Here is a 22,556-nt window from a genome sequence, read left to right as displayed (position 1 = left end):
GTCTTGGCCAAACATCTTGGTCTAGCAGCAGAACTGGGATGTGAGTCCATGCTCCTGGTCACTTGAGGTCAGGGGTTCGAGATCAGCCTGGCCAACATGGTGAAACTCTGTCTCTACTAAAAACACAACAAAATTAGGCAGACACGGTGGTGGGCATCTGTAATCCCAGCTTCTCGGGAGACTGAGGCAGAAGAATCACTTGAACTCGGGAGGTGGAGGTTGCAGTGAGCAGAGATTGTGCCACTGTAGTCCAGCCTGGGTGACAGAGCCAGACTTGGTCACACACACACACACACACACACACACACAAACATTCTACAATGTGCAGGACAGCCTTCCACAACAAAGAATTATCCATGCCTCAGTGTCCATATCCCTGAGGTTGAGAAACCCTATGCCGGATGAACTTCAGAATAGTTTTTCTATACCCTTTTAGGTATAGATTTTGAAGTTTTTTGGGTTTTTTTTGAGACAAGATCTGGCTCTGTCACCCAGGCTGGAGTGCAATGATACAATTATAGCTAACTGCAGCCTTGAACTCCTAGACTCAAGTGATCCTACTGCCTCTGCCTCTGGAGTAGCTGGGACCACAGGCAGGCACCACCACATTCAGCTAATTTTTACAATTCTTTTTGTAGAGACAGGGTCTTGCTACGTTGCTAAGTCTGGTCTTGAACTCCTGGCCTCAGGTGATTCTTTCGTCTGGGCCTCCTGAATAGCTGGGTCAACAGGTGGGTGCCACCATGCCTGGCTAATTTTTAAAACTTTTTGTAGAGGCAGGGTCTTGCTATGTTGCCCAGGCTGGTCTTGAACTCCTGGCCTCATGTGATCGTCTTGCCTGGGACTCCCAAAGCTCTGGGATTACAGGCATGAGCCACTGTGCCTGGCCTCCAATATTCTGTTCTTTTTCCCAGAAATAATAAGGCACATTTCTTTCTTTATTCAAGTTATAAAGCATTAGTTTTTTTAAAAACTTAGGTCAGAGCCATTGCTGTTAAATGTTTTTCTAAGTTTTTTTTTTTTTTTTTTTTTTTTTTTAGGAGGTGGGGTCTCCCTATGTCAACCAGGCTGGAATACAGCGATATTCAGAGGCGGGAACATGCTTCTCTATATCCTTGAACTCCCGGGCTCAAGCGAGCCTTCTGCCTCAGCCTCCGGAGTAGCCAGGACTACAGACGAAGCATACTACGCCCGGCTCTCTTCGTATTTTATTTTATGTCACTTTGTAGCTATGGTGATGCTGTTCTGAAAAAAAAAAAATGTAGCTGTCTCATGCTGTTTTAAAAAGGGAGTTAATATACATGGTTAAAACTCTTCAAACAGACCAAAAAAGATTGCCAGTTTTGACTGTGTTTTTGGAGACGTACTTCAAGATTCTGGAAACATCTGCGAATGCGTATAGGTTAGTGTGCTTGGCTGCACCTCGCCCCTCTTTAAAATGCAAATGATAGTGTTTCAGGTACATGGTTCTGTATTTAATTTTTTTTAGGTAGTAATATATATATATATATAGGAAGTTCTCATCTCAGGACATGTAGATGTAGCTTGGTCTTTTCTTGAAACATGACAGTGTTTCACTGAATATCTTTTCAGTGTTTATGTTGCAAAAATAATTTTACTTTACTTATAAAATTTTACATAATAATTTTCTACCTACATTCAGTTAACTACCTCTCTCAGCCAGTGGGAAAGGGTCTTGTACATTTGCAAAACAAATCCAAGAAGTGCTTTTGAGAAATGGGAATATTTTACATAAATTTTGTCTTCGTCTTTCTTGAAAAGTGCAGAGAGGGAAATGGGAAGAAAGAGAAGCAAAGATCATTGCGCCAGTATCTCCAGAGAAATTGGTAATACTTCCTTTATATTCTTTGCCTGATTGAGGCACAAATAGTTTGACATAGAAGCCCTGCCCTGCCCTGCCCTCCCCTCCCCTCCCCTCCCGTCCCCTCCCCTTCCCTCCCCTCCCTTCTCCTCCCCTCCCATCCCTTCTCCTCCCCTCCCCTCCCTTCCCTTCTTCCCTCTCTTCCCCTCTCCTCCCCTCCCGCTGCCGTCCCCTCCCTTCCCCGTCCCGTTCTCCTCCCCCCTCCCCTTCCTTTGATTTCCTTTTTTCTATCTCTTTCTCTCTCTCTTCTCTCTTTCTTTCTCTCTCTCTTCTCTCTTTCTTTTTCTCTCTCTCTTCTCTCTTTCTTTTTCTCTCTCTCTCTCTTCCTTTCTCTCTCTCTCTCTTTCTTTCTTTTTTGAGACAGGGTCTCACTTTGTCATTCAGGCTGGCGTGCAGTGGCAATTTTTGTACTTTTTGTAGAGGCAGGGTTTCACCATGTTGCCCAGGCTGGTTTTGAACTCCTGAACTCAAGCGATCCACCCGCCTTGGCCTCTCAATCATTTTATTTATTTATTTATTTATTTTGAGATGGAGTCTCGCTCTGTAGCCCAGGCTGGTGTGCAATGGCACAATCCTGGCTCACTGCAACCTCTGCCTCCTGGGCTCAAGTGACTCTCCTGCCTCAGCCTCCTGAATAGCTTGTATTACAGGCTCATGCCACCACACCCAGCTAATTTTTGTATTTTTAGTAGAGATGGGGTTTCACCATCTTGCCCAGGCTGGTCTGATCTTGAACTCCTGACCTCAGGTGGTCCACCCTCCTTGTCCTCCCAAAGTGCTGGGATTACAGGCGTGAGCCACTGCGCCTGGCTCTCCCAATCATTTTCTAAGAGTTTTATATGTTGAGCCTAGGTAATATCTATGCTCTCTGAGACTCTTTAACATGAAGCCTCAATTCTGATCATGGCCCTAGAAGCATAAGAAACTGGAGGAAGCTCATCGCCCAGAAATTCCTATGGGTTGCACTTCTTTTAAAGTTTGTGTTTTTAATTTTCGTGAGTACATAGTGGTTGATTATATTAACAGAGTACGTGAGATGTTTTGACACAGGCATGCAATGCGTAATCATCAATTCATGGAGAATGGGGTCTCCATCCCTTCAAGCATTTATCCTTTGTGTGACAAACAATCCAGTTATACTCTTTTTTTTTTTTTTTTTTTTTTTTTGAGACAGAGTCTTTCTCTGTCCCCCAGGCTGGAGTGCAGTGGCGCGATCTCGGCTCACCACAACCTCCACCTCCTGGGTTCACGCCATTCTCCTGCCTCAGCCTCCCGAGTAGCTGGGACCACAGGCGCCCGCCAACACGCCCGGCTAATTTTTTGTATTTTTTAGTGGAGACGGGGTTTCACTGTGTTAGCCAGGATGGTCTCGATCTCCTGACCTCGTGATCCACCCGCCTCGGCCTCCCAAAGTGCTGGGATTACAGTCTTGAGCCACTGCGCCCGGCCCCAGTTATACTCTTTTAGTTATTTTTAAATGTGCAATTAAGCTGGGCGTGCTGGCTCACGCCTGTAATCCCAACACTTTCAGAGGCTGAGCCCAGCAGATCACTTGAGGTCAGGAGTTGGAGACCAGCCTGGCCAACATGGTGAAACCCCATCTCTACTAAAAATACAAAAATACAAAAATTAGCTGGGTGTGGTCGTGGGCACCTGTAATCCCAGCTACTCAGGAGGGTGAGGCAGGAGAATCACTTGAACCTGGGAGGCAGAGGTTGCAGTGAGCCGAGATGGCACCACTGCACTCCAGCCTGGGCTACAGAGTGAGACTCTGTCTCAAAAAAAATTAATTAATTAATAAAAAAGTACAATAAAATTATTATTGACTATCGTGCTTTGCACTTTCACATTGCAGGCTTCAAAAAGCATGGGTTTTTTTGGGCACAGTGGCTCACGCCTGTAATCACAGCACTTTTGGGAGGCCAAGGTGGGAGGATCACTTGAGGTCAGGAGTTGGAGACCAGCCTGGCCAACATGACAAAACCCTGTCTCTACCAAAAAATACAAAAATTAGCCGGGCATGGTAGTGCACTCCTGTAATCCCAGCTACTTGGGAGGCTGAAGCAGGAGAATCGCTTGAACCAAGGAGGTGGAGGCTGCAGTGAGCCGAGATAACGCCACTGCACTCCAGCCTGAGCAACAAGAGTGAGACACTGTCTCAATAAATAAATATATAAATAAATAAATAAGCATGAGTTCAAAATAGGAGTGTGGAATGGGTCTGATCATTCAAACTCTAAGGAATGATGGAATATCATTCAGCCGTAAAAAGGAATAAAGCACTGGTTCAGGCAACGACAAGGATGAACTTTGAACACATTATGCCGAATAAAAGTAGCTAGTCCCCAAAGCTCGCATATTATATTGCTCCATTTATATGGAGTTTGCAGAACAGGCAAGTCCACAGAGATAGGAAGTGGATTAGTGGATGCCTGGGGCTGGGGAGGGGAGGTGGGGAGTGAGTAACAATGAGGACAGAGTTTCCGTTTGGGGTGACGAAAACATTTTGGAACGAGATGGTGACAACGGTTGTACAACATCGTGAATATACTGAAATCCCTGAGTCGTACACTTTAAAATGGTTAAAATCATAAATTCTGTGTTATGTGTATTTTACTATAATAAACAAAAACAAGGAGATATATTTCAATTCTCCCAGAAAGCTCTCTTAGTCTTTCATTTTAAATTTCTGGGGCACAATGTACGTTATTTGAGTAATGGATGCACCAGAAGCACAGGCTTCACCATGATGCAATATATCCGTGTAACAAAATTGCACTTGTACCATTTAAATTTGTACAAAAAAAAAAAATTCTCATTTCTGACCCTTATGCTTTTTTTTTTTTTTCTTGAGACAGGGTCTTGCTCTGTTGTCCAGGCTGGAGTGCAGTGGTGCAATCATAGCTCACGGCAGCCTCGAATTCATGGGCTCCAGCTATCCTCCCACTTCAGCCTCCCATGTAGCTGGGACCATCCGTGCACATCACCACACTCAGCTAATTTTCACATTCTTTGTAGAGACAAGGTCTCGCTATGTTGCCCAGACTTATCTGTTGCATATACTTTCCTCACTTAAAACGTCTGTCTTTTGGACAAATATCACATGTTCTCACTCCTATGTGGGAGCTAAAAAAGTGGATCTCGGACGGGCACAGTGGCTCATGCCTGTAATCCCTGCACTTTGGGAGGCCGAGGTGGATGGATCACTTGAGGTCAGGAATTTGAGACCAGCCTGGCCAACATGGTAAAACCCTATATCTACTAAAAATACAAAAATTTAACTGGACGTGGTGGCTGGCACCTGTAGTCCCAGCTACTCTGAGGCAGGAGAATCGCTTGAACCCAGGAGGTGAAGGTTGCAGTGAACCAAGATCGCACCACTGCACTGTAGCCTGGGTGACAGAGTGAGACTTAGTCTCAAAAAAAAAAAAAAAAAAAAAAAAGAAGTGGATCTCATAAAGATAGACAGTAGCCAGAAGCGGTGGCTCACGACTGTAATCCCAGCACTTTGGGAGGCTGAGGCGGGCGGATCACAAGGTCAGGAGATCGAGACCATGGTGAAACCCCGTCTCTACTAAAAATACAAAACATTAGCCGGACTCGGTGGTGGGCGCCTGTAGTCCCAGCTACTCTGGAGGCTGAGGCGGGAGAATGGCGTGAACCCAGGAGGTGGAGCTTGCAGTGAGCGGAGATAGTGCCACTGCACTCCAGCCTGGGCGACAGAGCAAGACTCCGTCTCAAAAAAAAAAAAAAAAAAAAAAAGGGTAGAGAGTAGATTGTTGGTTACCAGGAAGGGTAGGAGAAAGAAGGAGATGAAGAGAAGTTGATTACTAGGTACAAATGTACAATTTGATAGAAGAAATAAGACAGTGTTTGTTAGATCAGTAGGGTGACTATAGTTTACAGTAGCCTATTGAATATTTCAAAATAGCTAGAAGAGAAGAATTTGACTGTTTCTAACATAAAGACAAATATTTAAGTTGATGGATATCCCAAGTGCACTGATTTGATCTTTACAAATTATATGAATGCATTAAATTATCACATGTACCCCAAAACTATGTACATCTGTTATGCATCAACAGAAAATTTTTTCTTTTTTTTTTCTTTTCTTTTTTGAGTTGGAGTTTTGCTCTTGTTGCCCAGGCTGGAGTGCAATGGCGCGATCTTGGCTCACTGCAACCTCTGCCTCCCGGGTTAAAGCGAGCCTCCTGCCTCAGCCTCTCAAGTAGCTGGGATTACAGGCATGCATCACCATGCCCAGCCAATTTTTTGTATTTAGTAGGGATGGGGCTTCACCATGTTGGTCAGGCTGGTCTCAAACTCCTGACCTCAAGTGATCCACCTGCCTTGGCCTCCCAAAGTTCTGGGATTACAGGCGTGAGCCACTACACCTGGCCAAGAAAAATTTCTTTAAAAATCTGTCTTTTGACTTGATATATGAGACTTTTTTTTTTTTGGCTATTCATATAATCTTAATTTCTATATAGCCAAGTTTGTTATTTTACAAAGTTAAACTTGGGATTCACGTCTGGCTTGGAGAAACTTTCCTCAGTCTGAAATTATAAAATAAAATTTTTGATATCATAAAGTCTTATGGTTTCATATCTGAATGGCTGTGAAGTTTACCAAATGCATTTTTAGTATCATGGAGAGGCAAATCTTTTTTTTTTTTTTTTTTTTTGAGGTGGAGTCTCCCTCTGTTGCTCAGGCTGGAGTGCGGTGGGGCGATCTCAGCTCACTGCAGCCTCTGTCTCCTGGGCTCAAGCGATCCTCCTACCTCAGCCTCCTGAGTATCTGGGACTACAGGCACCCACCACCATGCCTGGCTATTTTTTTGTATTTTTGGTAGAGACAGGGTTTTGCCTTGTTGCCCAGGCTGGTCTCAAACTCCTGGGCTCAAGTGATGCACACACCTTGGCATCCCAAAGTGCTGGGATTATGATTACAAGCATGAGCCACCATACCCAGCCCCAAAGCAAATCTTAATATGGCATATTCTAAGTTCTGCACTTTTTATAGTTGACCTTTCAATAGTGTTGTGGCTACTGGTGCCAATGCACCCCTACAGAGTTGAAAATCTGAATATAACTTTTGACTCCCTGAAAACTTAACTACTTATAGCCTGCTGTTGACCTGAAGACTTAGCAATAACATAAACAGCCGATTAACAGGCATTTTGTATGTTACAAGTATTACATACTGTATTTCTTTCTTTCTTTATTATTATTATTATTATTATTATTATTATTATTTTGAGATAGAGTCTTACTGCATCACCTAGGCTGGAGTGCGCTAGTAGCATGATCTGGGCTCACTGCAACCTCTGCATCTTGGGTTCAAGTAATTCTCATGCCTCAGTCCTCCAGAGTACCTGGAATTACGGGCACATGCCACCACGCCTGGCTAATTTTTGTATTTTTAGTGCATACGGGGTTTTGTAATGTTGGCCAGGCTGGTCTCGAACTCCTGACCTCAAGTGATCTGCCTCCCTCTGTCTTGCAAAGTGCTGGGAGTGAACCACGGTGCCCAGCCTCTACACACTATAGTCTTACAATAAAGCAAGTTAGAGAAGAGAAAATGTTATTTAAAAAAATCACAGCTGGGCATGGTGGCACGTGCCTGTAATCCCAGCTCCCTGGGAGGCTGAGGCGGGAGGATCACCTGAGGTCAGGAGGTAGAGGCTGCAGTGAGCCCTGATGGTGCCACTGCACTCCAACCTGGGCAGCAGAGTGGAACCCTGTCTCCAAAAAGAAAAAAAAAAAAAGAAAATCACAAGGAAGAGAAAATACATTTACAGTTACAGAACGCTACAATATTTATCAATGCCATAAATTTGTTTACAAGATGAATTGTCTGTCTGAAGTGGACGACCGCAGCTGTAGAGCTCAATTTTTGTTACGTAGCAAGCAATTCAACTTTTTCTTGTCCTGTCCTGACTTTTCTCTGCTTCTTGGGAGCATTCCCAGCATCACTAGTGGCACTTTACGTGGGTCTCATGATGTTATTCAATGTTTACGGTATTGCACTAAACACAGTGAAAAATATGCGGGAACCGCCAAGAGATCCCTTTTTCCTGGGGCACAATTTCCTGGAGAGGCAAACTGCCCACAGGGAGATAATTAATGTAACATGACATTTTAAGGGGATACTTGAAACACTTGCACTCACTCCGGTAGCAACAGGAGGTGGCTATGAAATTGTTACATTAACACAATATATTCTATAGTTAATTTTATGCAGTTATGATTGAATGCTGCATCTTTACGTTTATTTACATTTCTCTTGACTTGGAATAACACCACGTATGTTGGCCGGGCGCGGTGGCTCACGCTTGTAATCCCAGCACTTTGGGAGGCCAAGGCGGGTGGATCCCGAGGTCAGGAGATCGAGACCACGGTGAAACCCCGTCTCTACTAAAAATAAAAAAATTAGCTGGGCTTGGTGGTATGCACCTGTAATCCCAGCTACTCTGGAGGCTGAGGCAGGAGAATTGCTTGAACCTGGGAGGCAGAGGTTGCAGTGAGCCAAGATCGTGCCACTGCACTCCAGCCTGGGCGACAGAGTAAGATCTGTCAAAAAACAAACAAACAAAAAACCCCATGTCCTCAGCAAACCCCTCCCTATGCACTTCCCATGCCCCTCAACTCATCACACACTCAATTATTTTAAGGGCTGTCTCCCTGGCTCCGTTGTGAACTCCATAAGGAAATGGGTCATGTTTATTTTGCTTACTGAAAAATCCCCTATTACTTATTGCTTGTTGATTCTCCCACTCAACAAATATTTATTAAGCAACAGATATGTCAGGCACTGGGTTTAAGCAGTGAAACAAGATCGAAAAGATTTCCGCCTTCAGGGGGAGGGGAGAAGACACAGAAAACGAATAAGAATTTCACGGCCAATCACGGTGGCGCATGCCTGTAATCCTAGCACCTTGGGAGGCCAAGGCAGGAGGATTGCTTGAGGCCAGGAGTTCAAGGCTGCAGTAAGCTAGGATTGCACCACTGCATTCCTGCCTGGGTGACAGCAAGATTCTGTCAAAAGGAAAAAAAAGAAAGAAAAGAAAAAAAAAATTTCAGGTAAAGGGGGTAAGCATGGTATGAAAATGAGAGAGAAGGGGCCAGGTGCAGTGGCTCAGGCCTGTAATCCCAGCACTTTGGGAGGCCAAGGCCGGTGGATCACCTGAGGTCAGGAGTTCAAGACTAGCCAGGCCAACATGGTGAAATCCCATCTCTACTAAAAATACAAAAAATTAGCCGGGTGTGGTGGTGCATGCCTGTAATCCCAGTTGCTTGGGAGGTTGAGGCAGGAGAATCGCTTGAACCCAGGCAGGTGAGGTTGCAGTGAAGTGAGATCTGGCCATTGTACTCCAGCCTGGGCAACAGAGAAAAACGCCATCTTTAAAAAAAAAAAAAAGAGAGGGAAAGAGAAGGAAACAGGGAACTGGGGGGAGGACTTGCAAAAATATGCTTAGGGACGGCTCCTTGGAGCAGAGATGAAGCCATCCTGGAGTGTTACAGGCAAGGGAAGTGCCGGGGCAAAGGCCTGGAGGCAGGAATAGGTTTGGCCTGTTGCATGAACAGGGTCCAGCTCCTAGCAAACTATTTACTGAATAAAAGAAGAATGAATGCCTTGGGTCTAGGGTTGTGCTGGGTGCTTTCTTAAGTTTTCTTTCCCGGGTACCTCCCCAGATGTGGCATGCAGGTATTATTAAACCCATTACACAAGTGAAACTGGCCCAGAGACAGTAAAGTCGCTGGTCCAAGACCACACAGGAGTGAGGGGTGGAGGAACCCTCCTCCCACTGAGTTCTGGCTTTCCTATACTGAAAGCCCCTTCCTCTCCTGCAGTAAGGTAGGTGGAACCGCTGTCCTGCCTTGTTGGTGAATGTGGTTGCTAGACGTTCAGACACACGCAGGCTGGTCTGCTGAAAATCAGAGATGTCCACCTGCGCCCTATTCGAGGTCTCCGGCGTCTTCTTTGGCGTCTTCTTTGCCCTTTCAGAAGCGTCTGCACATTTTTCCAGGTGTCATTTCTCCAACTTGAACACAGGGAGTGCACTGGGCGCGTGGGCACGTGGCTGTCCCCAGGGGCCTGGCTTGGGTCTCGCCCCTGGGCCGGGGCGCACGCGCGGGCAGGACATCTGGGGGCGCCCACGCGCTCTGGGACGAGTGTCGCTGGCCAGGCCCGGATTGGGGAAAGGCGAGTGAGACGCTACTTGCCTGGGGCGCAAAATTTAAGGGAGTGCAAAAAAAAAAAAAAAAAAAGAAGAAGAAGAAGAAAGAAACCAAAACCACCTCTAGTCACCAGAATAAACATTTTAATGCAGTATTTTTTTAAAATGTCAACAGGAATCCTCCAAAGCCCACTATGAACAAAATAGCAAAATGGTAGAGAAAGGATCTGTGCCGCTGGGTCGGGCCCGTGGGGCGCCTCCGGGGGTCTGAAACTGGAGGAGACTCGGGGCTGCAGGGCGCGCGGATCTGGGGCGCCCTCTCAGTCCTGGCGCGCCCAGGGCCTCCAGCGCGGGGCCCGGCACAGGGAGGCGGGGAGGCGGGGAGGCGGGGAGGCGGGGAGGCGGGCGGGGCGGGGCCGGGCGGCACCTCCCACCCCTGCAAGCTTTCCCTCCCTCTCCTGGGCCTCTCCCGGGCGCAGAGTCCCTTCCTAGGCCAGATCCGCGCCGCCTTTTCCCGCGGCCCTCACGGGGCCCAGCTGACGGGCCGCGTTGTTTACGGGCCCGAGCAGCCCTCTCTCCCGCCGTCCACCCGCCACCCGCCAGCTCAGGTGCCCGCCCTCCAGTCAGCTAGTCCGTCGGTCCGCGCGTCCCTCTGTCCAGGAGCCCGCAGATTGCGACCCAGAGCGCGCAGGGCCGAGAGCCGAGAGACAGTCCCGAGCGCAGCGCGGAGTTCCGGGCCCCGAGATCCTGGGACGGGGCCCGGGCCGCAGCGGCCGGGGGTTCGGGGCGGCCACCGCGAGGGCCTCCGCTCAGTATTTGTAGCTGGCGAAGCCGCGCGCGCCCTTCCCGGGGCTGCCTCTGGGCCCTGCCCGGCAAGGGGGCTGCGGCCCGCGGGTCGCCGGCGTGGAAAAGAAGGACGCGCGGCCCCCAGCGCCTCTTGGGTGGCTGCCTCGGAGCATGACCCCCGGGGGCCAGCGCCCCGCGCTCTGATCCGAGGAGACCCCGCGCTCCCGCAGCCATGGGCACAGGGGGCCGGCGGGGGGCGGCGGCGGCGCCGCTGCTGGTGGCGGTGACCGCGCTGCTATTGGGCGCCGCGGGCCACCTGTATCCTGGAGAGGGTGAGTCTGGGGGCGCGGGCGTGGGCGGGGAGCGCCGCGATGGGGAGAGGACCCCATCCAAGCCAAAATCGAGCCCCCGCTTGTGGACTGAGAATCCTCCCCGGGGGCGGGGGGCAGTGGCCGGTACGGTAGCTCCTGCCTCGCGTAGGGGGGCGGGAAGCCGGTGACCTTGGCCTTTGCCCGCCCCGGCTCGCGCCTCCGCGCCCCGCGTGCCCGACCTGAGCCCGAGGAACCTTGCCCCAGTGCCCGCCCCGCCGCGGGCGCCTCTCTGGAGCGCGCCTCCGACCCGTGCCCCGGCCCCTCCGAGCCCAAGTCGCTCCGGAGACACTACACGCGTCCTCTTTGGGTCGCGGCCGGCAAGTGGGGTCACTGAGTCTGGACAGCCCCGGACAGCCAAGTCCCCCGAGCGCATATGGTGTAGGTAGAGCCAAGGGCCCTGAGTGCCTCACCGGTGGGTGACGCTGCCTGGGGTCAGGGACTGCAGAACCCCCCTCTACCTAGCTACCTTGGATCTAGGCCCGTGGCCACCTTGGACTCTAGGTCCGTGTTTACCCTTTTGGGTTCTGTTTCCAGATGTCCGGAGGCAAATTCTAAAGCCTTAGCAACAGCAGCAATTGTAGCAGAAGTAGTGGCGGTTTTTTACCCTGTTTATTGTGATTGGTATCGCTGCACGCCACAGGCTGGTCTATCTTATCTCTCTGGACTGTCACAGTGGCCCCCAGAGGCGGATACACTTATGCACCCATTTCACAGAGGAGTAAACTGAGGCTCAGATAGGACGCATAACTCCCTTGCTCTAAAATCAGTGCCATAGCCAGGACTTGAACCTCTCTGTGTCCCGTTCTGCCCAAGAATCTGGACTACTGTCCCTTGTCTGCTGTCTCCTTGACCCCTCCTCTCCTCTCAGCACTGCCCTTCATGAAGGAGCCTTTGACCTTGAGTGAGCCTTTCGTTCCCCCTGACCCCATGGGCCCTTCTCCCACGTGTGGGCAGCATCTTCCTTGGGCTTGACAACAGGCACCTTTGGGGTTGTAGGATGAAGATGGCGCAGTCATTTAAGAGAATATAGCCTGGGTTTCCCACTGTGGGGTCTAAGGCCTTGCTTTAAAAATATCTGTTGGGTTACTGTTTCAGATTTCTCCATAAAAGGAAATCAGTCGTGATGAGGAAGGGGTCAGGGAGGGAAGGAATTGAAGCTCTTAAATGTATTGATGGGGAACCGGGTGCATGTAAAATCAGGTTCTACAGTGGACCAACCGGGTTTGCTGAGTCGACTCTGTTAATCACATAATGTCTAAAAGCCCCGCGCCCACCGCCCCCGCCAGCCCCGTCCCCAGGTGCCTGGGAGACAGTAGGTGCTCAATGAAGGGTGGCTGTTAGTTTGGGTTCTTGTTAAGAAAATCTGGCCAGCTGCGGTGGCTCAAGCCTGTAATCTCAGCATTTTGGGAGGCTGAGGCGGACGGATCACGAGGTCAGGAGATGGAGACCATCATGGCCAACATGGTGAAACTCCCTTCTCTGCTCAAAATACAAAAATTAGCTGGGTTTGGTGGCGTTCGCCTGTAGGCCCAGCTACTTGGGAGGCTGAGGCAAGAGAATTGCTTGAACCCAGGAGGAGGAGGTTGCTGTGAGCTCAGATGGCGCCACTACACTCCAGCCTGGCAACAGAGCGAGACTTCGTTTCAAAAAAAATAAAAAAAAGGCCGGGCGCGGTGGCTCACGCTTGTAATCCCAGCACTTTGGGAGGCCGAGGCGGGCGGATCACGAGGTCAGGAGATCGCGACCATCCTGGCTAACATGGTGAAACCCCGTCTCTACTAAAAAATAGAAAAAATTAGCCAGGCGTGGTGGCGGGCGCCTGTAGTCCCAGCTACTCGGGAGGCTGAGGCAGGAGAATGCCGTAAACCCGGGAGGCGGAGCTTGCAGTGGGCCAAGATCGTGCCACTGGGCGACAGAGCGAGACTCAGTCTCAAAAAAAAAAAAAAAAAGAAAAGAAAATCCAAGATGAGTGGTTTCGAACTATGCCAGATTCTATGTGTGCGTGTGTGTGGTTCCCTGCTCTTCTGTTCCTTGTAGCTTTGGTAATTAATTGTGGATCTGTGCCTGGGCTTTCAGGGTCAGTAAATGGATTTACTATTTCTTTGCACATTTATGGCTTCCATATGGGCAGGGGTTTATGGTTTGTTGTTGTTGTTCACCGTTGCATTTCTAGAGCCCAGAATGGTGCCTGGCACATAGTAGGTGTTCAGTAAATATTTATTCTGCAGTGGGGCACAAGTGGTGGAATTCCTGGGTGTACTGGGCTCCTTTATCATCTTAAGGAGTTCCTTATTCTCTGCATAATACCTTCCTAAGAATTATAAGAGCAAGCTCTCAGCAGGTGCTGTTCTATGCGCTTTGCATATATAATCTCAGTTAATCCTCACGGCAAAACCCCACGAGGTGCAGTTTAATCATCCCTTTTCACAAGTGAGAAAACTTTGCTTGAGGCCAGCAGGCAGCAGGGCTGGGATTGGAATCTAGCTAGTGTGGCTGCAGAGCAATGGTTTCTTAACAAATCTTTGTTCTTTTGAGTCTGAGCCTCCATACACCCCATGCTTGGGGTAATGGTGAACAAAATCCTATCAAATAAATGGGCTGTGATGCCTCTTGAAGGCTTAGGGAGGGGCAAAGAACTTTTCAGATCATTAATCTCTAGTGTCAACCAATATGGCTTTTTTTTTTTTTTTTCTTGAGATGGAGTCTTGCTCTGTCACCCAGGCTGGAGTGCAGTGGCATGATCTCAGCTCACTGCAACCTCCACCTCCAAGGTTCAAGGGATTCTCCTGCCTCAGCCTCCTCAGTAGCTTGGATTACAGGCGTGTTCCACAACACCGGCCTATTTTTTGTATTTTTAGTAGAGACAGGGCTTCACCGTGTTAGCCAGGATGGTCTCGATCTCCTGATCTCGTGATCCACCCGCCTCAGCCTCCCAAAGTGTTGGGATTACAGGCATGAGCCACCGTGCCCAGCCTTTTTTTTGTTTGTTTTTTGTTTTTGTTTTTGTTTTTGAGACAAGGTCTCACTCTGTCATCCGGGCTGGAGTGCAGTGACACGATCTTTGCTCACTGCCCACTGCAACCTCCGCCTTTCAGGTTCAAGTGCATCTCCTGCCTCAGCCTCCTGAGTAGCTGGGATTACAGGTGTGTATCATCACCCTTGGCTAATTTTTGTATTTTTAGTAGAGATGGGATTTTGCCATATTTGTTAGGCTGGTCTCAAACTTCTGACCTCAAGTGATCTGCCTGCCTCGGCCTCCCAAAGTCCTGGGATTACAGGCGTGAGCTACCACTCCCAGCCCAATATGGCATTTTGATTGGGATGAAGGGTGGAGGAAAATCAGTGTGATTTTTGTATCTATCTATCTAGCTATCTGTTTATTATTTTTTGAGATGAGGTCTTGCTCTGTTGCTTAGGCTGGAGTGTAGTTCGGCAATGACGACTCACTGCAGCCTCGACCTCTTGGACGCAAGCCATCCTCCTATTTTAGCCTCCCTAGTAGCTGGGACAACAGGCACACGCCACCCTGCCTGGCTAATTTTTACTTTAATGTGTACAGCTGAAGTCTTGCTATTTTGTCCAGGCTGGTCTCAAACTCCTGGCCTCAAGCGATCTGTCCGCCTTGGCCTCCCAAAGTGCTGGGATCACAGGCATGAGCCACGGTGTCTGGCCTCTGCAGTTATTCTTATTCTTTGCTTCTCTCCTGGAGACCTGCTTCTTGCCCTTCCCCATTCATGCATAGAGACCATAGGGTGTGGGCTGAGTCCCCGGGGGTCCCCACGTCGCCGCACTCTACCCTTGACTTCCATTCCTCTTTGGTTCAAGCACAGCTCTCAATCTCGGCACTGCTGACATTTGGGGCTGGATCATTCCTGGTGGTGGGGGCTGTCCTGTATGTAGAGTGTTGAGCTGCAACCTTGGTCTCCACCCACGTGGCCCTGGGAGGATCCCCTTCCCCACAGTCATGACAACCACAGATGTCTCCAGACATTGCCAGGCACGGCACTGGAGGAGTTAACCTTTTCCCTGTCTGAGACATTTACCCATCCAGGCTCTTGCTCTTTCTCCTCTCTTTGTTCAAGAATCCTTGGCCCGGTGCACTGGCTCACGCCTGTAATCCCAACACCTTGGGAGGCCGAGGTGGGCGGATCCCCTGAGGTCAGGAGTTCGAGACCAGCCTGGGCAACATGGCGAAACCCCGTCTCTACTAAAAATACAAAAATTAGCCAGGCGTAGTGGTGGGTCCTTGTAATCCCAGCTACTTGGGAGGCTGAGGCAGGAGAATTGCTTGAACCTGGGAGGCAGAGGTTGCAGTGAGCCGAGATCATACCAATGCATTCCAGCCTGGGCAACAGAGAGAGACTCTGTCTCAAAAAAAAAAAAAGAAAAAAGAACCTTCATTTACCCACATGCTTTTTCAGCCTCTAAACACCCAGTGCCCCCCAATCCCCATTACCCACCACTGACCTCCAGCCTCCACCCTGTCCAGCTTCCCCTGGCCAGTCCTCCCTACCCTTTCCGTCTCACTCTTTTCTCACTGTTCTGCCCCTGGCGTCTGGCTTGCATCTCCGCCACTTTACCTATGGCTCTCAAAGTTAATCTCTCATCTCCCAGTTGCGTCTCCTGCAGCCTCACCTCACTTGGCCCTTCTGGGTTTGACACTGCCAATGCCCCCTCCTGGAAGGCTGCGTCCCCCGTCTCACCTGAGCCTGGGTTCTTCTGTTTTACTGTTCTCTTCTCCTTCTACCTGGGCTAAGATGTTGGCTCTCTCTTCCCAGAGGGCCAGTGTTCCTTTAATCTTCTCTCAGCTCACTTTTTTTTTTTTTTTTTTCACTTCTTCGCCCGGGCTGGTGTGCAATGGCACGATCTTGGCTCACTACAACCTCTGTCTCCTGGGTTCAAGCAATTCTCCTGTCTCAGCCTCCCCAGTAGCTGGAATTACAGGCACGTGCCACCCCGCCTGGCTAGTTTTTGTATTTTTAGTAGAGATGGAGTTTCACCCCGTTGGCCAGGCTGGTCCTGAACTCCTGACCTCAAGAGATCCACCCACCTCAGCCTCCCAAAGTGCTGGGATTACAGGCATGAGCCACCTTGTCCAGCTCTTTTTTTTTTTTTTTTTCAATTTTTATTTCTTTTTAGAGACAGGATTTTGCTCCGTCACCCAGGCTGGAGTGCAGAGGTTCAGTCCTAGCTTACTGCAGCCTCCAAGTCATGGCCTGGAGCAGTCCTCCCACCTAGGTTCCCCAAGTAGCTGGAATCACAGGCAGGTGCCACCATGCCCAGCTAATTTAAAAATTTGTTTGTAGAGATAGAGTCTCGCTATGTCGCCCAGGCTGGTCTTGAATTCCTGGCCACATGTGATCCTCCCGCCTTGGCCTCCTGAGAAACTGGGACCACAGGCAGGTGCCACCATGCCCAGCTAATTTAAAAATTTGTTTGTAGAGATAGAGTCTCGCTATGTCGCCCAGGCTGGTCTTGAATTCCTGGCCCCATGTGATCCTCCCGCCTTGGCCTCCTGAGAAACTGGGACCATAGGCAGGCACCACCATGACTAGCTAATTTTTAAAATTTTTTTGTAGAGAGAGACACTGTCTAGCTATGTTGCCCAGGCTGGTCTTGAATTCCTGGCCTCAAGCAACCTGCTCGCCTCTGCCTCCTGGGTACCTGGGATCACAGACAGTCACCACCACGCCTGGCTAATTAAAACTGTTTTTTTTTTTTTTTTGTAGAGACAGCGTCTTGCTATGTTGCCTAGGCTGGTCTTGAACTCCTAGCCTCAAGGAGTCTTCCCTCCTGGGCCTCTCAAGTGCTGGGATTATAGGCATGAGGAACCATTGCACCCAGCTAAGAAATTTACATAGATTCTGACTTCTTCATCTGAACAGGGGTCAGCAAACTATGGCCCTCAGGCCAAATCCCACGGTTTTTGTAAATGCGGTTTTATTGGCATGCAGCCACACTCATTTGTCTACTCATCATCTATGACTGCACAAAAATGCCCCGACACGGCAGGTTGAGTAGTTAAAACAGGAATTCCACGGCCAAAATATTTACACTTTGGCCCTTTACAGAACAACGTTTGCTGACCTCTGATCTGGAACAGATGCCTTGAGGTTTCATTCATGATAGCATGCCTAATAGCTTGTGTGGTCTTGGTACAACTTGAATGAAGCGAGTGAAATGAGACGCTATGTCTTTCTCTTTACACCACAAGAAACGTTAAAGAAACGTGTATCATTTGCTGCACTGAATATACAGATTCCAAGGATGAGAAAAATCATGTGATGTTGCCTACTTAGCCATGTGTATGATCTTATAATTTATTTATTTAAACAGCTATATTGGCATTGAATGAGGATTTCACGCTCTCAACTCTGTATCTGGAACCCAAAATATAACTAGTGTATATAATGAGATTTTTTTTTTTTTTTCTCAAGCCTCTCTTGTGTTAATTTCTATTAAGAATACTTCTGGGCCAGGTGTGGTGGCTCACACCTGTAATCCCAAGCACTTTGGGAGGCCGAGGTGGGTGGATCACTTGAGGTCAGGAGTTCGAGACCAGCCTGACCAACATGGTGAAACCCTGTCTTTACTAAAAAAAAATACAAAATCAGCCAGGCGTGGTGGCACATGCCTATAATCCCAGTTAGTTGGGAGGCTGAGGCAGGAGAATTGCTTGAACCTGGAGGTGGAGGTTGCAGTGAGCCGAGATCGCGCCACTGTACTCTAGCCTGGGTGACAGAGCGAAACTGCATCTCAAAAAAAAAAAAAAAAAAAAAAAAAAAAAAGAATATTTTTGGCCAGGTGCAGTGGCTCATGCCTGCAATCCCAGCACTCTGGTAGGCTGAGGTGGGAAGATTACATGTGTCCAGGAGTTTCAGATCAGCCTGGACAACATAAGCAAGACCCTGTCTTCACTAACAATAAAACAAAGATTAGCTGGGCATGGTGGCATGCGTCTGTAGTCCCAGCTACTTGGGAGGCTGAGATGGGAGGACGTCTTGAGGCTGGAAGGGCAAGGCTGCAGTGAGCTGTGATTGTACCACTGCACTCCAGCCTGGGCAACAGTGAGATCCTCTCTCTCTCTCAAACAATAAAAGGATACTTCTTGGGGTGGCCTGGTTGATATTTTGCAGCTGCACGGTATTTACGGTTTTTAATTAAAATAGTGACAGGCAATGCATTCTCATTGCAAAAAGAAAACTTACAAAAGTGTAGAAAGGAAGAAAAAAAACCACAAAAGTCCTTCTCCAAAATCTTGTGGTGGGGTGCAGTGGCTTACACCTGTAATCCCTGGACTTTTTAGGAAGTTGAGGTGGGAGGAATACTTGAAGCCAGCAGTTTGAGACCAGCCTGGGCAACATAATGAGGCATTGTCTCTAGAAAAAGTTGGCGGGCGGATCACGAGGTCAGGAGATCGAGACCACGGTGAAACCCCGTCCCTACTAAAAATACAAAAAAATTAGCCGGGTGTGGTGGCGGGCGCCTGTAGTCCCAGCTACTCAGAGAGGCTGAGGCAGAAGAATGGCGTGAACCCGGGAGGCGGAGCTTGCAGTGAGCCGAGATAGCGCCACTGCACTCCAGCCTGGGCGACAGAGCAAGACTCCATCTCAAAAAAAAAAAAAAAAAAAAAGTTTAAAAATTAGCTGAGCATGGTGGTGTGTACTGGTAGTCCCAGCTACTCAGGAGGCTGAGGTGGGAGGATCGCTTGAGCCCAGAAGGTTGAGGCTACAGTGAGCCATATTCATGCCACTGCACTCCAGCCTGGGTGATAGAGCCCTACCCTGTCTCAAAAAGAAAAGAAATAATAAAAAAATCTTGTCCCCTTGTCCCCAAAAGCATTCCATTCATGTCCAGGGAGGTAACTGTGCCATTGGTTTATGTATCTTTTTAATGTTTAATAATTTCTTAGGCCAGGTGTCATGGCCCACTCCTGTAATCCCAGCACTTTGGGAGGCCGAAGCAGGTGGATCTCTTGAGCCCAGGAGTTCAAGACCAGCCAGGGTAACATAGCAAGACCCCGTCTCTACAAAAGCCTACAAAAACATTATCCAGATACAGTGGTGAGCACCTGTGGTCCCAGCTACTAGGGAGGCTGAGGTGGGAGGATCACCTGAGCCTGGGAAGTCGAGGCTGCAGTGAGCTGTGATTGCACCACTGCACTCCAGCCTGGGTGACAGAGTGAGACCGTGTAACAACAACAACAAAATATTTTAAAAATTATCACACAGTAAAATTGGCTTTTTAAAAGTGTACCGTTTTATGATTTTTAAGCCATGTGTAGAGTTGTATGGCTATTGCCACAATTGGGATAGAGAATAGTCTCATTGTTGTCCAAACTCCCTCAATTCACCCCTTTATCACTAAACCACCTCCACCCCTAACTACAGATCTGTTCTCCATCCCTATAGTTTTCTCTAGACTTTAAAAGATTGTATCTTATATTTGGATTAATATTCTTAAAGTTGAAATTTTAAATTTGAGTCCGGTTGATCCTCATCATTCCCAGATCCCATATTTTCTTTTTAAAATTTAAAATTTAAATTTTTATTCTGAGAGGCAGGTTCTTGCTCTGATACCCAGGCTGGAGTGCAGTGGTGTGGTCCTAACTCCCTGCAGCCTCCAACTCTTGAGCATCAACGATCCTTCTGCCTCAGCCTCCTGAGTAGCTGGGACTACAGGCATACACCACCATGCTCAGCTAGTTTTTATTGTTATTTATTTATTTATTTATTTATTTTTGAGACGGAGTCTCACTAACTCTGTTGCCCAGGCCGGACTGCAGTGGTGTGATCTGGGTTCACTGCAACCTCTGCTTCCTGGGCTCAAGTGACTCTCCTGCCTCAGCCTTTCTAGTAGCTGGGGTTACAGGCGTGCCACCATGCCCAGCTAGTTTTTTTAATTTTTAGTAGAGATGGGGTTTCACCGTGTTGGTCAGGCTGGTCTCAAACTCCTGGCTTCAAGTGATCCGCCCATCTCAGCCTCCCAAAGTGCTGGGATTACAGGCGTGAGCCACTGTGCCCGGCCTAATTTTTAACTTTTCAGTAGGGATAAGGTCTTGCTATGTTGCCCAGGCTGGTCTCAAACTCCTGGCCTCAAGTGATTCTCCCATCTTGACTTCCTAAAGTACTGGGACTACAGGCATGAGCCACTGCACCCGGCCCCAGACCCTGTATTTTTGAATTCACCTACTCACTAAAATGTATTTGTAACCCTCAAACCAGCATGCTCAGTGCCTTTCTGATCATTTTAGGACACTCATAAGTACGAGTCTCAAATGTGAGGTCAAGTAAGGGGGCATTCCACCTTCTTGCTTCAGCCCTTATGTGTCAGATTCATACAATCTGCACATTGAGGATTAAAACTAGTCCTTTTTGAGCAGGCGCGGTGGCTCATGCCCAGCACTTTGGGAGTCCGAGGTGGGCGGATCACGAGGTCAGGAGATCGAGACCATCCTGGCTAACATGGTGAAACCCCGTCTCTACTAAAAATACAAAAAATTAGCCAGGTGTGGTGGCATGTACCTGTAGTCCCAGCTACTCCGGAGGCTGAGGCAGGAGAATCACTTGAACCCAGGAGGCGGAGGTTGCAGTGAGCCGAGATTGTGCCGCTGCACTCCAGCCTGGGCGACAGGGTAGACTCAAAACAAAAAACAACAACCAAAAAAACCCGAGTCCTTTTTGTGGTTATTTGGTGCCACATTTTTAGCATTTTTGTGCTTTCAGTTGGTGATGGGGCTGTTTCAAATGCCCCCCAGGGTGCCGAAGCACAGCTCTCTACTGTTCCTTGGCTAAGGAAGGCTGTCACCACCCTTGTGAAGAAAAGGCAGTACGGCCGGGCACGGTGGCTCACATCTGCAATCCCAGCACTTTGGGAGGTTGAGGCAGGTGGATCACTTGAGGCCAGAGTTCGAGACCAGCCTGGGCAACATGGCGAAACCCCATCTCTACTAAAAATACAAAAATTAGCTGGGTGTGATGGTGCACGACTGTAATCCCAGCTATCTGGGAGGCTGAGGCACAAGAATTGCTTGAGCCCAGGAGGTGAAGGTTGCAGTGAGCCAAGGCGGTGCCACTGCACTCCAGCCTGGGCAACAGAGTGAGATCCTGTCTCAAAAAAACAAAACAAAACAAAACTCCAAAACCAACACACACACACACACACACACACACACACACACACACAGGCATGTGTTACATAAACTTTGTTCAGGCATGAGTTCTATTACTGTTGGCTGTAAGTTCAGTGTTAATGAATCAACAATATAGATTCAATAGTGTCTTTCAGCGGAAACACAGATAAAACAAGGCTAGGTATTGATCCATGGATAAATGTGTTGTGGCCAGAAGTTCTCAGGTACTTACCCTCGCATTTTCCTAGGAACGGTGGTTCAGTATTCGCTAGTTCAACATTCAGGGGAATTTCACAGAGCCAAACTACCACCAATAACAAGAATCGGCTGCAAGTGGTTTAAAACTGGTGAATCTGTGGCTCATGTCTGTAATCACAGCACTTTGGGAGGCCGAGGCAGGTGGATCACCTGAGGTGGTGAGTTCGAGACCAACCTGGCCAACATGGTGAAACCCCGTCTCTACTAAAAATACAAAAATTAGCCGAGCACGGTGGCTCACGCCTGTATTCCCAGCTACTTGGGAGGCTGAGGTGGGAGAATCGCTGGAGCCTGGGAAGCGGAGGTTGCAGTGAGCCGAGACTGCACCACTGCATTCCAGCCAGGGCAACAAAGCAAGACCCCATCTAAAAAAACAAAACAAAACAAAACAAAACAAAACAAAACAAAAATGTGGGTTTGTCATTTCCCGTTTAGAATCCTTTGAATGCAAATGCCCTTTTTGTTGTATTTTCATCTGCATGGAAACCGCTGGGTTGATTACCTTTTGGAAAGTTCATGAGATGTCCAAAAACCCCTGGCCTGTGTTTCAGGGAGGGGAATCCCTGCCCTCTGCCAATACTGGTGGCAGGGAGAGGCAGCAGTGGCTCTTGGGATTTTACTTATTTCATTTATTCATTTATATTTTTTTGAGAAAGGGTCTTGCACTGTTGCTCAGGCTGCAGTGCAGTGGCACAATCACAGCTCACTGCAGCCTTGACCTCCTGGGCTCAAGTGGTCCTCCCACCTCAGCCTCCTGAGTAGCTGGGACTACAGGTATGTGCCACCACGACTGGCTAATTTTTGTATTTTAGTAGAGAGGGGGTCTCACCATATTGCCTATTACTATTATTATTTTGAGCGGAGTCTCACTCTGTTGCCCAGGCTGGAGTGCAGTGGCACGATCTCGGCTCACTGCAACCCTCTGCCTCCGGGATTCAAGCAATTCTC

The 22,556-nt window shown here is 48.6% G+C and overlaps 1 protein-coding gene across 3 annotated transcripts in view; it reads left to right on the top strand.

Annotated features, from left to right (window-relative positions):
• The first annotated feature begins 10,519 nt into the window (after positions 1-10,519).
• INSR (insulin receptor) overlaps positions 10,520-22,556 on the top strand; it is a 175,271-nt gene continuing 163,234 nt past the window's right edge. For all 3 annotated transcript variants that reach the window (XM_055240186.2, XM_055240188.2, XM_055240187.2), the window contains exon 1: positions 10,520-11,179. In XM_055240186.2, coding sequence (XP_055096161.2) covers positions 11,080-11,179 — 100 coding nt within the window. In that variant the 5' untranslated portion in view covers positions 10,520-11,079. The remainder of the gene's footprint in view (positions 11,180-22,556) is intronic.

This window comes from Symphalangus syndactylus, chromosome 13, assembly GCF_028878055.3.
Source record: "Symphalangus syndactylus isolate Jambi chromosome 13, NHGRI_mSymSyn1-v2.1_pri, whole genome shotgun sequence".
NCBI lineage: Eukaryota > Metazoa > Chordata > Mammalia > Primates > Hylobatidae > Symphalangus > Symphalangus syndactylus.
The sequence above is the reverse complement of the archived record's forward strand: the minus strand, read 5'-3'. Positions and strand labels throughout refer to the sequence as shown.